This window comes from Anser brachyrhynchus (genome assembly GCF_964034855.1).
Source record: "Anser brachyrhynchus genome assembly, chromosome: 3".
Classification (NCBI taxonomy): Eukaryota; Metazoa; Chordata; class Aves; order Anseriformes; family Anatidae; genus Anser; species Anser brachyrhynchus.
Window position 1 is genome coordinate 67,559,151 of NC_137696.1, and position 17,919 is coordinate 67,577,069.

Here is a 17,919-nt window from a genome sequence, read left to right on the forward strand (position 1 = left end):
CTTGCTGTTACCTTGAAACTGCATTTTTTTTTTTTTCTACAAAGTGCCTTTTTCTATGAAGACTGTTACAGTTAAGTGTAAGAGTATCCTTTTCACACTGATTCTGGTTGATTTTGGAAGTAAATAAGGCAGAAAATGATATCTGACAAAAAACAAATAACCATATAGTTCAGAAATAGTATAGGAAAAAATGTTCCACATATTCTTAACTAAAACACATAGATACTTGGTGAGAATTTTAGGAAGGCATATACCTTCCTATAATTTCACTTTAAAATTTGAAATACATAATTGCTTGCTTAAGGAAAGCAAATTATAAAACTCATGTTATTATAAAACTCAAGTATTGCCTATGATCAAGTATGCATAAGTATTGTCCATGATACAGACCGAATAATGAACAGATTAAGAAACTGACATTTAACTGCTGATATGTTTACTAGATTGTGTATCTCATACAGCAGTACAAATGCCGTGTAATTTTATTGCAATCTTAACTGTTCTTTTTGAAGCTGGAGTGAGACCTATGCTAATGTTATTAGTTTGTGTTGTGTATCTTTTCTCAAGCCTGCTTTCTCCATTGGGGGGAAAAAAGAAAAGTGTATTTCAAAATTATCAAAACTAAATCTCACACAAATCCTAGGGCTTATAATGTTGCTAAAGGACACAAGCCCCACAAATGCAGATAATTTCAAGCTACCAAATGCAAGTTTTGTCACCAGAAACTTCTTTTGCCTCTTCTCTGGGGTTTTGCCTATAGATTGTGTTAAATTATGAACGCTTAATTCTCTAGATGGAACTGGATTCTTTTATGTATTAGAACATGATATGCTCAAGACATCTGATAGCTCCTATATTCTCCTGACACTTAATCTTAATCACATGATCCATTTTAGAGTCAGTGAACTCTTCTGACAATACTCAAAGTGCATTTTGATGGAGAATATATTTATACAGACTGTACCTCTTCACTCCATGAAGCTTATTTGAATCCTTTCTCAAGGATTTCCTCTGCAGGCAAAGCTGTGACTTCAAAAGACATCAGCTCTTTCTCAAATTCTTTACCCTTAATTATGCTTGTTACACTTGTCTTCTATTTCGAGTCACTACCCCTGACCCTACCAATATGCCGAGGTTTGCTGATTTGTGCACACCACAGAGAGGTCTGCAAGCCAAAAATGTAAGAATGTGAAAACAAAGAATTATATTACATCAGTTAAATACTGTAAAAAGAACATATGATTATACAGCTCAGAGAAAGCCACCTATTAACTAATAGGATTAGGTATTAATTTCCCCTTTCTGGCAGCTTATGCCTCAGCTGTCCACTATGTGTGACCAAATATCTTATTCTAAACAGGTCTGCTTTCATCCTTAGCATGGGGAAAATAGAGGGCTAAATTTCTGATTCCCAGCATTATTTACAACTTTCTGATGGGCAGCATTCTGCCAGAAGGTAATGATTACACAAAATCTAAAAGTTTCAAGGAAAGGTTTTTTTTAATTGAGATTTGTTGGCAGAAACTTATCGAAACATGTATGTTATCCTGTTGACTACTGAATTATAACAGAACATAATGTAAAAAAAAAAAAAAAAACCTCAAGCAATGGAGTAAAACAAACAAACAAAAAAAAAACCAACGACACAAAACCCCTAAGGTGTAAAATTTATTTACTTTATTTTAAACATTTGATATCTAAAATCCGCTTAGAAATTGCAAAGCAGACTTTTCAGAATCTTTGTTCCATGGAAACTTTAAATGTTTGCAGGAAAAAGAGAAAAAATATTGAATTTTTAATCTAGTGAAACAATTCATAAGATTTTGGGAAAAAACACTTTGGATTATGCTAACAGATTTTTTATACTACATCTACTTCAGGTTTTTGAATTTCTTTTTTTTCACACAGATTTATTATGAGAATAACTACAAGAGTAGACTTAGCAGCTAAAGATTAATTTAGGAATGCTGGTGAGAAATAACAAATGCTAAGAACAAATATGCGGATGAAAAGGAGGGTCATTAAGAACAAAAGGAAGCCAGCCATGTTACATCTACTAGAGATGAAACTACCTCTCCCCCACAGATGGAGCAGAGGTGTAAATGCTGTAGAGCAGCATGAAGGGTATGAGGACAAGTTAGCAAGTGAAGTGCATGTATTTTTGAGCTGTAATTGACATGAGCTGAGGAATACAGGAAGTACAGAAAAAAATGTATGCTGAGGAAAATAGTCACTAATGAAAACAACAAGCCCGAGGATCTGGCATATAAAGCTTTATGTAGAAGGGGCTATAAATATTCTAAATAGTAGTATTTATACAGTGGTGCAACAAAAAGGATCTATTTTTAACTATCTCCTTCAACTCTTCTATCTTTACAGAATCTCCGTATTCTGATTCATCAACAAAAACTACACACGCTTTTCTCTTGAGTCTGATATTGTCAAGAATGTGCAGATGGAAAGGATTAGAGACTACAGCAAACCAGAAACTGAGTTAAAATTCTTACTGGCTATGGGGATTTCCAGTCAGTTCTTCCTAGAAAAACTGAAATACTATTTATAGTACTCAACTTATTGCAGAAGGGTACAGTGACCAAACTGTTACTTATAGGAAAAATCTTCTAATTTTTCATCAAACGTATGAGTTTTATCTTTGTGGCACTACTTATTTCTAAGCTATCCATGGTCCCAAAATGCGTACTGGTGAACTAGGAACATTTTACGTACTGTGACTTCCCTTCATTTCTACAGTTCCAGTGATTTGAATATTATCAACACAATGAAGTGCTTCATTAGGATAAGTCATTATTATAAATCAAGCATTCTGAGACAGAAAATATGAAATGTATCTTTGTTTGCAACCTTCCCTTTTACAAGTTGCTGTGTGCATTATGACCATCTTTGAATTACATTCACATACTTATTTTTTGAGATTTTTGCCTGGTTCAATGCCCAGGATGGATGCATGAGAAAGGCAGGATTAGGCTGAAGGGATATTCTCAATTTGGAGTGCAGCAGAAAGGATGCAATTAATATAACTTGAAAACCTGGAGTTACCACTGTGATTGTCTGCTCTGTGGCCACCTGATCTCCAGAAGAACAGAGACCACAGAATTCCCTCAGTAATCCCAATCAAATAGTTATAGAGATTCTATGTGTGTTTTATATGGAGATTTATATAGAGATTATTTATATGTGATATTTCCAGCACTTTTGGGGGCCTACAGGAAAGCTGGGGAGGAACTCTTTGTCAGAGAATATGGTGTTAGGAGAAGGGGTAATGGCTTTAAACTAAAAGAGGGGAGATTTGATGTAAGGAGGAAATCCTCCACTCAGAGGGTAGTGAGGCACTGGCCCAGGTTGCCCAGAGGAGCTGTGGATGCCCCATCCCTGGAGGTGCTCAAGGCCAGGTCGGACGGAGATCTGAGCAACCTTGTCTGGAGGGAGCTGTCCCTGCCCATGGCGGGGGGGTGGAACAGGGCGATCCTCACGGCCCCGTGCCAGGCCGCGGGGCGGGAGATGGCGGCGGCGGCTCCGCCTCCGGGCCGGGCCGGCCTCCCGGAGCGGGGCCGGGCCGAGGGCAGCGGGCAGGCGGGCGGCAGCCCCGGGGAGCGTCCCTGGGCGGTGGCGGCGGCGGGATGGTGACGGTGGTGACGAAGCTGGTGCAGTACCTGCACCTGAGGTACGGGCCGGAGGGCGGACGGGCCGGGCCGGGCCGGGCCGGGCAGGGACACACTTGCGAGCCTGCGCCTGCCGGGTGGCGGGCGGGAGCCGGAGTTTTCCTCGCCCGCGCAGGTGCCCGAGGGCTTCGCAAGAGGTCCGAAGGCGAAAAGTGTCGCAGGAGGGAGCTCGGGCTGAGATAGAAGCGCAGGTGGTGCGGGAAGGGATGTCCCCGCCTGGCGCTTGTCACTTGGGCAAATGCAGAAGGCATTTCTTCGGGCAGGAGACGCCTGTGCCGGCTCCTTCCCCTGCCTCCCTTCTCCCCGCTGGGCAGCGGTTGCTTGTTTAGCAGCGTGGCGCTGCTGCTTTTGAACCAGAGCTTCATGGCTTTGGTTGCTATATGTCCATCAGATAATAACCAAAAAAAAAAAAAAAAAAAGACAATCTGAATTAGGAAGCAGCAATTAACGCAGACAGAAGGGGAGATGCAGCGAAACAGTACAATTAATTTCTTAAAACATCAGCAGCCCCATCGCTGTTGGGTGTTTTGTAGGTATCATGAGAAAGGATGCAAAAGTTTACCAAAGTTTTCCAAACTTACAGGTTTACCAAACTTACAGGAAGCTCTTCTCATGCTGAATGAGCATCAGCTGCGAATGCCTGGAAATTTGCATGTCTGGAAATGTAACAAGTGGGTGGCTGAAGGCACGATTTGGTTGTTTTAGTACTGACCGAATAAAGTGAATAGAATTAGGGTTAGGTGTTTAAAAGTCCAGCCTGTTTGCTTTCATGGGAGAGGCAGAGCTGTTGGAGATGTTGCTGCAAAGGGGTCTCAATAAATGCACCATGCTAAGAAACTGAATGTTATAGTGCTGAATAAATGTGAGTTAGGACAAGTTTTCATTTGTCACAGCTAAAAAGCGGACAAATATTTCATTGAGTATCGCTGGAGTAGCAAATAGTGGCAGTAGCTGGAAGGACATGAACGAGGAAAAGGTGTTCCCTGGTACCAATACTCATCAGCGCGAGAGATCGTAATTTTGCTCTGGGCAGAGAGGGGAAGGGTACTCTGTCATCTGCAGGCTTACAGCGCGGCTTGCTTCTAGCACAACTGCATAATACGTTTGTCCATCACCACACCAGATCATGACGGGTAGATCCTTGCCATTCAGGCACAAACAGCAACTATTTGGCATTATAGTGGGCTTTTCTGTGCTTCCATTGGCAAGTGGCCAGCAGGATAACTACGAACACACAAAAAAAAGCGGAATAGGAGAGTGCATAAATATGAGATTGTATGGTATATTCATTAAATAGTATTGTCTATGAGCTCTGATTAAACCATCTTAGTAGGCTTCTAGTTAGCCATGAAATAATATTTTTTTCATTTACATGAGAATGGAAATAGTAAAAAAAAAAAAAAAAAAAAACAAAAAAACCAGCAAGAAAATAGAAAAATTAGCTATTCTACGGAGTGAAGAATTGATAGGCAGCTGGAGCGCTGGGAAAAATGCTTATCGTCAGCATTGTCTCCCCATGAGTGCAGCATACAGTTAAATGATAAGGTGCTTGGGTCAGCTGTCATCTTTTTATTCTGTGTAACTACTTAACCAACAAGGCCTGGTTCATGAATTGGATTTTAAGGTTCTACCACAGTTAAGTGAATAACTGTTGTGCTAATAATGTCATAAGAAAAAGCTATTTGAATGTGAAGGACTGTACTTACTAAGTTGAGAAAAATACAGCTTGTGACAAGATTAAACTATGCCAATAAAATAGTACATCGAGCAGCCCAAACAATTGTTATAATCAGATCCTCTAGGAATAGTAATTATGCCCTTAATTCAATACTTACTGAAAAACGGATAATTAATTCAAATCGCTACAGGACTTGCACAGTTAGCAGAAATATGGGAACCGTATGAATCTTTTTTAACTTTTAATTTGACATCATTGCCAAAAAAAAGGATCCCAAAGCTACAGGAAAAATATTGCACCCTTGGGTACTGTACAGCAATTCTGAAAAATGCCCTTTCTGAAAATCAGAAGTAAATACTCTGAAATACAGTAGTCATACTTGCTAGGAGAAATCATTTAGCAGTACTTGGTCTCTTACCTTGACTAATTAGCACTTACAGAGGATGACTGTACCCATTTAAGTCAACAGCAACGTTCCCATTCAGCTCAACCATAAACTTCTAATTGGCTTCAGTCAGACAAAAGCAGGCTCACTGAATGGGAACGGATCAGCCAAGAAAATCATTGTAAAAACTACTAACTTATGATCAAGGGTGAGATGTTTTCATATAAATATGCTTTACGTAATTATCTCCACATAAATAAAGATCACGCACCATGTGAAAGCAGAGCACTGTACAAAAATGAGATGAGCAGTGATTCCTGAGAACAACAAACAAAGGAGACAGCGGCAGATAGAACAGCTCCAGAGCACAACACCAAGCAACACAAGCCGAAGACAAAGACATAGACCCATGAATGTAAGACATTCATCAGGGGAGTGAACATTCAATGCTACCAATAATATTTCCACAGTAAAATGCATTGCAGAAATTTGAATTGAAACATTTATGTTAGGTACAGTTTCTATTTTAGAAAAAATGAAATAATTAAGCTACATGGTTAGAAAAGCACAGCCCCAGACTTGAAGTGATTTTTTGGAAATGCAATATTTGTTATGAATTACCTGCTTTTATAACCCACCTCAGAAAGTGGCCACATGAAATGCAGCAAGATTGTTAATTGAAACAGCAACAAATAAACCATTATTTTTCTCAGAGTGGTCATGAGACCCCTGATATGTGCAATTTTTATATTTTTAAAAAGTTGGTCAGCTTTCAGTTGGTCATAATACTTCTGGTAGTGCTGTCAGTCCCATTTTCTTCCAGCCCTCTGATTCCAGCATCTTTATGCTCACCAAGAGAGGTCTCACCTACTATCTTCAGCAGTGTCAGCAGTGAAAAAAGAATCCATGATTTGGGGTCTGCATGGTTCAAGATGTGGCTAATGGACTGAACACTGCCTGAGGAATGTTTCTGGCAGGCCTGGGAAATTTTTCTCAAAGGGCTCTGGGACTCTGGATGGGGCACTACTGCTGCTCCAGCACCTTGTTGAGTGGCTGTGAGGGGTTAGCTTGAGGAAGGAGCAGAGAGGCTGAGGAAGCAGCATGACTCTTCCACCTGCTTAGAGGTTGAAGCTGTTGTTGCTACAAAAACACATAGTCTGGACCTCTTGGTTTGGCGTTCCTGTTGACTATTCTTGGACGAAATGTTTCCCTATGGAACTTCTTTTTCAGAAGTTTCATGCCCCTCTTAGGGCACCCCAGGAAACTGTTGGGATTCCTGAGTCCAGCTGGGTGTCCTTGCCTCCGCTCTTCTGAGGACTTGGTACCAGCTTGGCCATCCCTGATGGACAATGAAGACTACATAGGGTGCTGGGTGCCTCATGTGAGGTTATGCAGTATAGGTATCGTTGTGTGGCTCCTTACGCCCTTGTGCTAGCATGCAAATGGTCTGCATGGACCCCTGCCTGGCCTTTGGTTTCTACAAAGAAATAAATCAAAGGTATGATACTTGTACATAATTTTGTTCCTTCTGTGAAGTTATAAATGAACACAACCTATCAGGATACATATGCCTGAAGTGACGTTATTGATTTCTGAAGTTCTTGAGTTTATTTTCCTTTACAAACATGAAGTATCTTTAATATAAATTTTTGTTTGTTTGTTTGCTTTTTATCTGATGTACTTACTCTCTGTTGCTTCTTCCACCCTAGTGTAGGAACATAGCACAAGAGGATGCAAAGTTGGGAAGAACTTCCTAGAGCTCCCTAAGCCCTACCTTGTGGTTTATTTAAAAAAAAAAAAAGAGGAGGCTACAACCTCTAGTTGATTTGATTTGATAAGCATACTGAGCTTTTTTAAAGATTAAGAAGATTAAGTTCTTTGCCCTTCTGGATGGCTGTTCTGAAACTTTGGTCTTCTAGATATTTAGGAATGGATTTCTAACTTTCAAGCTACAGTTATCAATAGAAGGTTTCTGTGTGTTTCTTTAGTATTGACATTATCCATTAACTTAGATCTCATACAAGGTCTCTGTATTTATGAGCGCTCACAGGCAGCAATAACAGCTATATTATCCTTGCTTCTTAGTTGCTCATACTGAGTAGATTCTTTACTTTCCCATGTGATTGTTCCATGTTTGAATACGTCTTTCTTGATTAAGAGTGATCAGAGGTGACACTATAATTTTAAGCAATGCCTCATCAGTGTTTGATGATATTAACACTTTGCTATCTAGCCTGACACATAGTAGGACTACATATGCCTTTTGTATTGTTGTATGGTGCTGTGTCTCATGGCTGTCTTATGAACAATTAATATCTCTCATTTCAAACTGAGGAGTCCCCTGGTTTATAGCATAAAATCTAGTTATTTAGTCTGTTAAATACATGCATTTGTGTCTCATTTTTATTTTTTCCAGTCCTTTTATTCATCCATTTTTCCTGTACAATAGCCTGGACTTTCTCAAAATTGATATTCCCAATTTCATGCTATCAGCAAATTTCACATTTTTCTTTTTGTGCCAAAGTTATTAACCAAAATGTTAAATAACAAGATGATTAGTAAGAAGGAACATTGAGAAATTTTAATAGGAAGCCTTCTCTTTCCCTAACCTGTCAATTCATTTTTCCATATAATGTAATGCTATCTCTTTTCAGCTAATTCTTTCCCCAGTTTATAAACTTGCATCGCTCCCAATCTCTTATTTATGTAATTGTGTATGTAATTGTGCTCCTTGTGTGGTTCAATAACAAATGCGATACTGAAGTCCATAAAGGTTACATTGGTTGCATCCCAACTTTTTAATAAAACTGTTTTACTACCAAACTCTCTATTTACCTTGGTAAAGCTATGCTGTGTTTATCACGCTTTTCCATTTCCCTCTTCATCTCAGAATATAATTTCATTCAAAGTTCTTTAAGAGACTTGCAGTCTATTGAGCTCTGAGTAATAACTCTAAAGTTGCCAAGACCACAGTTTCTCTCTACCCGAGAGTGTCAGCATAATATATATAATTCAGAAAATAAAATCATAGAATCATCCCGTTTGGAAAAGACCTCCAAGTCTTACAGAATCACACAGAATCATCTAGGTTGGAAGAGACCTCCAAGATCACCTAGTCCAACCTCTGACCTAACACTAACAAATCCTCCACTAAATCATATCACTAAGCTCTACATCTAAACGTCTTTTAAAGACCTCCAGGGATGGCGACTCAACCACTTCCCTGGACAGCCCATTCCAATGCCTAACAACCCTTTCAGTAAGTTCTTCCTAATATCCAACCTAAACCTCCCCAGGTGCAAATTTAGCCCATTCCCCCTCGTCCTGTCACCAGGCACGTGGGAGAATAGACCAGTCCCCACCTCGCTACAGCCTCCTTTAAGGTACCTTTAGAGAGCGATAAGGTTGCCCCTGAGCCTCCTCTTTTCCAGGCTGAACAAGCCCAGCTCCCTCAACCGCTCCTCATAAGACTTGTTCTCCAGACCCCTCACCAGCTTCGTTGCCCTTGCCTTGCCTAGTCATCTAGTCCAACCTTTAACATAGTACTAAAGTCCACCACTAAATCATGCTACTAAGTTCTAAATCTACACGTTTCTTGAAGCCCTCCAGGACTGGTGACTCAACTGCTTCCCTGGGCAGCCTACTCCAATGCCACATGACTCTTTCAGTATAAAAATTTCTCCTAATATCTAACCTAAACCTCCCTTGGCGCAACTTGAGGCCAGATCCCCTCGTCTTAATGTGATATCACTTGAGCTGATATATATTTTTTAATGACTTGCTACTGAATTCCCCATTTCATAGGTGAACTGTTTCATTATTAATGGTGAGAGATTATCTATTCTGTCTGAATTCATTTTACCAAATGTTGTGGTTTATCCCGGCTGGCAGCTAAGCACCACACAGCCGTTCGCTCACCCTTCCCCCTCCCTCTCTGGGATGGGGGAGAGAAACGGGAAAGTGAAGCCTGTGGGTTGAGATAAAGACAGTTTATTAAGACAGGAAAATAATAATAATAATAATACTAATAATGATAATAGTATTACTACTAATAATGTGTACGAAACAAGTGATGCACAGTGCAATTGCTCACCACCCATTGACCGATGCCCAGCCTATCCCCGAGCAGCCGGCCCCCCACCCCGGCCAGCCACCCCTATATATTGTTTAGCATGACGTCAGATGGTATGGAATACCCCTTTGGCCAGTTTGGGTCAGCTGTCCTGGGTCTGTCCCCTCCCAGCTCCTGCTGCACCCCCAGCCTGCTCGCTGGCAGGACAGAGCGAGAAGCCGAAAAGTCCTTGGCCTGGTGTAAACACTGCTCTGCAACAATTAAAACATCAGCATGTTATCAGCGCTCTTCTCATCCTAATCCAAAACATAGCACCCTACCAGCTACTAGGAGGAAAATTAACTCTGTCCTAACTGAAACCAGGACTTAAAGCTTTGCTTCTGTCTTGAATGTGATTTCGTGTTATACCCACATTTTCATCAGTTGTCTGGCTTTTGCTGTCATTCCCTTTATGGAAATCTGAGTCAGAAAGTTTACTTTCTTTTGGGGTGGACACGCCAACACTATTTTTTATTGCAATTCCATTCTTACTGTGTAACAACTTCACTGCAATGTCAGTTCTCTTTTTCTCTATATTGTCATAGAGCAGTATACATTTGTTTTAATTTAAACTGCTAAGTTTCAGGACCTGTCAGCTGTCAAGACTCAACTTTTGGCAGTTCTCATTTTATTCCTGTGCTTTTTGACCTCCAGGACACAGCTTTCTTGTTCTCTTTCCCCTTTTCTTGTAGGTTTTTTGCTCATACCAAGTATAGTGTTTAGATAAATCCATGTATTTTTTCAATTGAAGATGCTGCACACTTGTCAGTGGAACTGCCACCTCTTTTTCCTTAGAGGATACCGAACATATGAGAAGCCCATGGTGAGGCTGTAAAACAGAGAACTCAAGGTCTTAACATCATCAATATGTAAGCCTGAAACCTTGTTTTTGTTTAAAAGTGACATAGGATGAAAAAACGCGTTCACTCAGCAAAATTCTGTGTTAGAAAAGACACTGTATTCAAGTAGTTAATTCAGCTCGTATTGACTAAAAATGATTACTGAAATCCATCAGCTCTACAAAGATGTCAGCCTCTTTCATCAGCACATTTGGCTCTAAAAGATGGTATGTGATTATAGCTGCTTTGAAGTAGCTTAAACCACTTTCTAACCAATTTATGTCAGATGACAAAAAATTTTGAAACTAAATTCAGTGCCCATTCAGCTGTTTGCACTCAATTAAACATGGGTGATATGGTGGTGACTCTCATCTGTTTGTAGGACCGCTCTTTGACTAAAGAAGGCTATCACCAATTTGTTGTTAGCATTTCGTTTCTGCCCATTCATCTCCCTGCGATACCTCCCAAAACTATACAAAGGTGGGAGGATTCACAGAGCTCGGGAAACACTCACCACTGCAGTTTTTCAGCAGGCTTGCCAGGTGCAGTAGAGAGGGAGAGGGACGCTGTTGCTGTCTGGAGGTGGAGGCTCTGCCCTTTAGCAGGACCCTGCCAGCAAGGGGAACATCTGCGATAGCTGAGCAATCATTTCCCTCATTCTGTTAGGAAATAAAACAATAATAACTCTGGTAGATGCACGTACACCATTATTCCCTTGCTCTTCCTGCTCAAATACTTATTTCCTCCTGTCTTCACTGACTTAACCTCTCAGCCGCAGCCGCTCATCAACAAAACTGACTGCAACGAGTAATTGAACAGCCAAATAATCCCATTTCTTATTTGCTGCAACAGTGGTCAGTAGAATAATTGGATACTTGATTCCTGTCATGTATTAAATACAAGTTTTTATCAGCTTTATTCCTCTTTTATACTTTCAAAACCACCTTCCTAATCTCCAGCCAAAAAATGAAGCCAATGTAGCCGTTGGAATCCGTCAGCTTGAAGGGAATGGTTGCATCACTTGACCATTTTTTTCTCTCTAGCAGGAAGATCAAAATGAGATCAGAGATTTAAATGAGAGACAGAAGTACAGTGAAAATTTTTAGAAAATCCACCAAAGAAATAATGTAGGCAAGTACATTTTACCTACTGAAAGTCAGCAAACCATAACAGCTCTTATCTATGTTTCCCACTGAGCTGTGGGAACTTGAATAATTATCAGATGGAGTAATTAGAGACTGAGTCATTTTCTGGAATTACTGATACACAAGTCAAGCAGTGTTATGGCAAGAAGTTGGTGACTTTATAAAAACAAACAAACAAACAAAAAACAGTACGTAGTAACAGCTGTAAAAAATACTCTTCCCACTGAGAGTAGCAGCTACAAGCAATGAGGGAACAGAAATGCATACTAATTAAAAATGCCCACCCAGGGCATTTATGCCTAAACATAAAATACAAGTAAAAACAAGTGGCAAAAATGACATTTGGAGGCAAACTCAACTCAAAGATGTCCAGCAAAAAGGAAGTAGTCATAGGCATTCAATAAATGTAGCAGGTTTAAGAACTGAGGCCCTCATGCTTCATGTCCTCACAAAAATGAGCTTAAAATCCAGGCAAATGTTATTCACAGAATTAAAAATTCTCTTTGTTTCTTACTTACAGCCAGTCTAAACAGGAGAAAGATATCTATTTATCTGATGGCGGGAGTGATGGATCACTTGAAAGTAAATTGCTTCAGCTGAGAATCAGGACTCTTGCTGGAAGTTTACGTTTATTCAAGTGATCACAAGAAGAGGTGACACCCAGCCATTGTGTCATAATACTTCCGTTTGGACACAGAAAGGAACAAAGAGTGTATACTGCACCAGTAATGTTCAGTGGAAAGAAGACTAGGCACCTTCTAAACAGGAATTTTAAACCAAATTTCCAATGCAATTTGAAGGAATGTGCATTATGTTGTGCTTCATAGTCCTTACCATTTCCTCTGTGAGGAAGGCAGTCTCTTTAAGCCTGCCACTAACAGAAAGGCCATTGACTCTTGCAAGCAGACATGCGTTATAATCCTAATTGATCAGATGTGCAGACGCATGTGCAGAAAGATGATTACAGTGGTGGTAACATTCTGACAGCTAGGGGAGAAATGTGTTTTAGAACCAGTTTCAGTCTGTCTCAGGTGATTAAATTGAGTCCTTGCCACGTAAGTGATCTGTGGGACCTTCTCCCCTATGTCTTACTGGTGTGGGATTAGAGCAAAGGGTGGGTGCTAGAGGAGAACTGGTCTCCCGTGCATTTGCCCTATAGGAAATTCTAATTCTGCTTAAACAATTTTGGTCCTCTGCTCTTCATAGTAGGAAAGCATATGGTCCCACATTTGGTAGCCAACACTAGCAGTAGATTAACCTCTTAGATAAATGCTGCATTTTGCTAGTATGACAGTAAATGCAATTAGACCTGGGCGTAATGACAGAAGATTCCATAGCCAGAGAAAAGTGCATGCTGTCTACAAATTAGAGACCTGATACTGATTTGTAATTATATATATGAGATAGAAAGGTTTATATCTCCAATAATCTTTAAAAACTGCCATCTGCTTCTAGACAAACTTAAGAAGTAAACTTAATTTGGATAAAAACCTGCTGTGGATAGTTAATTCAGTTAGGGGATCAATTTCTAATAAAATTTAAGGATTGGGCTGTGTGATAATCCTTTGAGTTACCTGCAGCAGCAAATTTGTCCTTAGCTTTTGTTCCCTGCAGGGTCACAGTGGCACTCTGCTATCTGCTATGTGATATGCCCAATATGGTCAGTAACAACCGATGAAACAAAACTGAAAGAATGTGAAGATGACCTCTGTCATAACAGTAACAATAACATTGCCACTCATCAAAATGTAGATTATAATAGTGCATTAAAATGTATATTTTAAAAATATAATTGTGATGGCGTAAGAAGTTGTTTTACGACTAATCATTTAAAAATAGAAATGTGTGCACATGTACATACACTTGCTACAGATGGGATCAGCAAAGACCTTCATTGTTACAGGATGAAGAAGACGTGAAATGAGGAAAGAGCAGAACAGGAGTGTTTGAGTAAATGGCAGTATGGAGTGTCTTTCTTTTCACGGTCTTTCAGGACTGCATTTCTGCTCCTAAGCAAGAGCCGTTTGCATGCAGCGAGCTCCCTCGTACAGGCTGAACTCCCCCTGCAGTCTGTGTCCTTGGCAATTTATGTGGAACTCTTTCACTTGGCAGGGTATAAGGTCAATTTCAATTTGATAAAGAGGAAATCTTGTTGACCTGTATATAATAGATTTAGGTTAGTGCAGTATGGGGTGTTATGTTTTTTTTCAAGATGTCTTTAGAGCCAATGCAGAGATACCATTTAAATGTTTTTGGCTTTGTGTTGCTACTCATCTCAAGATTTACATCAGATTTATAAATCCTGCATGATGTTTTTGCTAATGGAAACATTACTTCATCTATTGCACTGCTAGCAACAGAACACAGCTTTCTTAGGTAAGTCAGAAGTTCAGGCTAGTGTCAGAGGTTAGCTACATTACTCATTTGTGATGAAAGAAAAGCCTCTATTAATGCTTATGCACTAGGATTAGGATGACTTGAATTCTGTAATCACTCGTTTTTGACTGCTGGCATCGTGCTGCCATCTGACAACTGTTTCCTGTTTATTTTAATGGAAAAATTCTGGTAGATTGTTTCTCATGCCATTGCAATCTCAGTGTTATGTGTTCCGGTTGTACTTTATGTTTCCTTAAATATGCATATTTATAGCAGTGAAAACCTTTTTAATGTATACCCAGATTACATGTAGTATAGTATTGTTTATTTTTGTTGTCTGCGGAGTAAGGATCCAAAGAACCAATGTTGTTCTGCACCATTTTTTTTAAAAATATCTATAGATTGGAGGGTGTCAAATAGGATAGCAGAACCCAAAATTTGTCATGAGAAATAAAACAGACATTTGGCGCACATAAGAAGAAAGAGTAAGCGTTGCGTGTCATGACACTGTAATTTCCACTCTTGGCAGGAGGCCAAGGGGGAAGCTGGCAGGGTCTTCTGAAGCTCCTGGAGCTGGAAGATCCTGGGTTGCAGGCTGACATCTCCACATTTCCTGCTAGCTGCTGCCTTCCTGACGTTAGGCTGCATTTGCCTCAAGTGTTCCCTGAGCTTCAAATTGCTGTAATACGTAGGTGAAGCTTGAAGTTCTTTAACCCACTTGTGACAGCTTGGTGTGGACACTGCTGGATCGTGGGATAGATTGACACTGATTTGACTGACAGCTGCTGGTATGCTCATATATATCAAATAAATTTGGTATTGAAGATTAAAAAAAAAAGCTAAATAAATTATTTCTTGAAATCAGAAGATGAAACATTTGTAATGTTGTAATGTATAAATGAACTCTTAGTAGATAATATTTAAAAAAAAATCTCTTCTTGAGCAGGTGATATACAGAAGAGTGACCAATGTTGGTTGTGAGGTGAGAGAACTTAGTGTGAAGATCCTGTCCCTCTCCGTGGATGTTTTCTGAATTTAGCTTGGGAACACAATGAAGTGCAGGCATGGACAGAGGAGAGGGAAAAAAATCCACATTTCAAGTCAGGCAAATAATTTTTTATCTCTTCAGAGCAAAAACTCAGAAGTGAAGGATTCTGTGAAATACTTTATTGTAATTTCAGGTGAATTCAAAGTAGGGATGGATATATCGACAGAGAATCACAGGCAATGAAGGGCACCTGTTTTGCATCCACTGTTACCCAGCACTGTGTATGTATGCTCTAGATTGTCCTGAGGATACAACTCTCTAATACACCAGGATGGGGAGCAGGATTACGTCACTGTCAGTTTGGGAACTCTCATGCTCTGCTCTGGACAATTATTTTAAAAAATCCTGTTTCTGGCAGCAGAAATGCTCAAAGCCATTTCTTAACGTCCAGCAGCAGGACTCCCAGCTCGTGCTGGGGGAGCTGGGCTCATGGCCAAGCTCTCCCCGGATCCCCTTGCCACCAGCCCAGTGACTGTACTGAGAAGTGAAGGCAAAACTGCTCCCTGGGACATGAGATATTCCTAATGGCATGACTGAGAGTACAGGTGGTCTTACTCCACTGTCTGCTCTTCCTAGCATATACAAAGAGTGAAAAGCAGAATTATTTGTGTTTGAACACAGTGATCTCCATGGCTGGAACATGCCGTGGACTGAGTGGGCAGGGACTGAACTTCTCGTTCACTTCTAGAATCACGCTCTGGAGTTTGTGCAACAACAAGTTTCTAATTAAGAGGATTCTTTGGACACACTCTGGTAACATTCATGCAAAGATTGTTAGCCTAGCAAATCACTGGATTCTGTAGTGCTCTTTGGTACTAGCTGCTTCTGATAATGAGACTGTGCAAATATAAGTAGTTGGGGCAAAATACAAATATTACAAGCCCTCGTATATAAAATTAAATGTTACAGGCATTTTTATGACACTGCAGAATGTATAAAAAGTGATCAAATGTTTAGGGATAAAATGGAAGGAAACAAAATATATAATACTGTGCTTATATTGAAGGCCTCGTGTAAACTGTATTTAATGTCATCTTTAAACAGCTGAGTTCTTGTGAGTATTCTCAGGAGGGTTTCTTTTATTTGCACCATCTATCTCAGTTTAGTCTGAAGGAAATACAGTTTATTTAAAGTGCATGCTTAGGTTCTGTCCCTGCTGTCTCAAACATAACAGCGGAACCAAATAGTTAGTGGGACAGTCTGTGCACATCAGTGTGGGCAGCGTTATGAGCTCTGGGTATGTGTGAGAATGTGATTTTTCGAAGGACATGGGAGCTGTTAATATATACTGACATTTTATAGCGAGAATAGAATTTTTTAAGAAAGTCTTCAATTCAGGGGTATTCTTAATATTTGTACATTTTGCCCTAGCAAAATGTATTTGGGAGTTGTAATTGTTTAACTCAAAATATCACTCAGAAATTTGGAGTGCAGAGGACATCTTTTTGTTTATCCATTGACATTTTTGATATTTACATTTCCAATCAGGGCGTAAATACGCCTGACTAAAATGCTCCATTAAAATTTAAATACAGGTTTACTTTGCTAATACATAATTCACTGAATAAAGATAACACTGAACATCCCCTGTGAGCTAAAAACCTGGCTTGCAATTGAGAAAGGGGTCTGTGTTCTGCAGATAAGTGCACTGTCAGTGTTATTCTGTGCTTAAAATGCTTCAGCTACAGGGCTAGAATTGAAGAATTGCTTCATCTTTGCAATGTGGGAGCAGGATGAGCTATGCATCACAGGGCCCAGGTTGAGCGCTGAGTTCCTGAGAGTTGATTGTGTCCACAGCAGATTAAATGTGATCCAGATTTCCTGCAGTGGTGGTGCTTTTAAATCTAATGAGAAAGTTGTATCCTCAGCAAATTTTAAGTAATTCGCTCACCAAGTTAACAAGATGTGTTATTTAAAAAAAAAAAAAAAAGAAAGAAAAAAAAAGTTAAATTGTGAATTTTTAAAATGCAGTATAATAAAGTTTTGGGCTTTTTTTGTTTTGTTGTGTTTTTGCTACTGTACCATATGCTGAATCATAACTTTTTGTCATTCATACAAAACGTGTCATTTAAACTATTTTTATTGGTGCAAGGAACCAGAATTGCTTTTGCAAGCAATTTGAACACAGTATTTGCTTTATTGGATTGGACCAGAAGTCTGTATATATGGTGTCCTATCAACACTTAAAAGATGCCCGTACATGAATTCTAAAGCAGGGCTGACATTCATGGTGTTTTCACCAGCTTGCAAACATACACTGCCAGGCAGTTCCTGAGCCACATGTTCTTCCTACAGATTCGGTGATATTCAATGGATTTCTTTTCTGCCAGCTTCTCTGGTCTTGCCTCAAACCTCTGTAAGCTTTTAGCCTCCACAGCATCCTGTAGCAAGCAATTCCATGGCGTAATGACACTTTGTGGGAAATGCCACCACCTTCTGTCTGTTTTGAATCTGCTTTTTCATTTTAGCTGTAGCTAATTCCCCTTAGTTCTAGTACGGGAAGAGACGGTGAACAATCCATTGGGATTTTTTATTTTTTTTCACTTCAAAGTTTGTATCTTGCTTAGGGCCTGGGCTTCACTTGCAGACTACCTTCCCTGCTTTTTTTTTTTTTTTTTTTTTGACTATAATTATAGTAGCTGACAGCAATATTGCTA

The 17,919-nt window shown here is 39.7% G+C and overlaps 1 protein-coding gene across 1 annotated transcript in view; it reads left to right on the forward strand.

The window, feature by feature from the left end:
• Positions 1–3,311: 3,311 nt before the first annotated feature.
• Positions 3,312–17,919, forward strand: part of ARHGAP18 (Rho GTPase activating protein 18) — a 92,291-nt gene continuing 77,683 nt past the window's right edge. Inside the window, exon 1 of the mRNA XM_080586798.1 lies at positions 3,312–3,682. Coding sequence (XP_080442924.1) covers positions 3,639–3,682 — 44 coding nt within the window. The 5' untranslated portion in view covers positions 3,312–3,638. The remainder of the gene's footprint in view (positions 3,683–17,919) is intronic.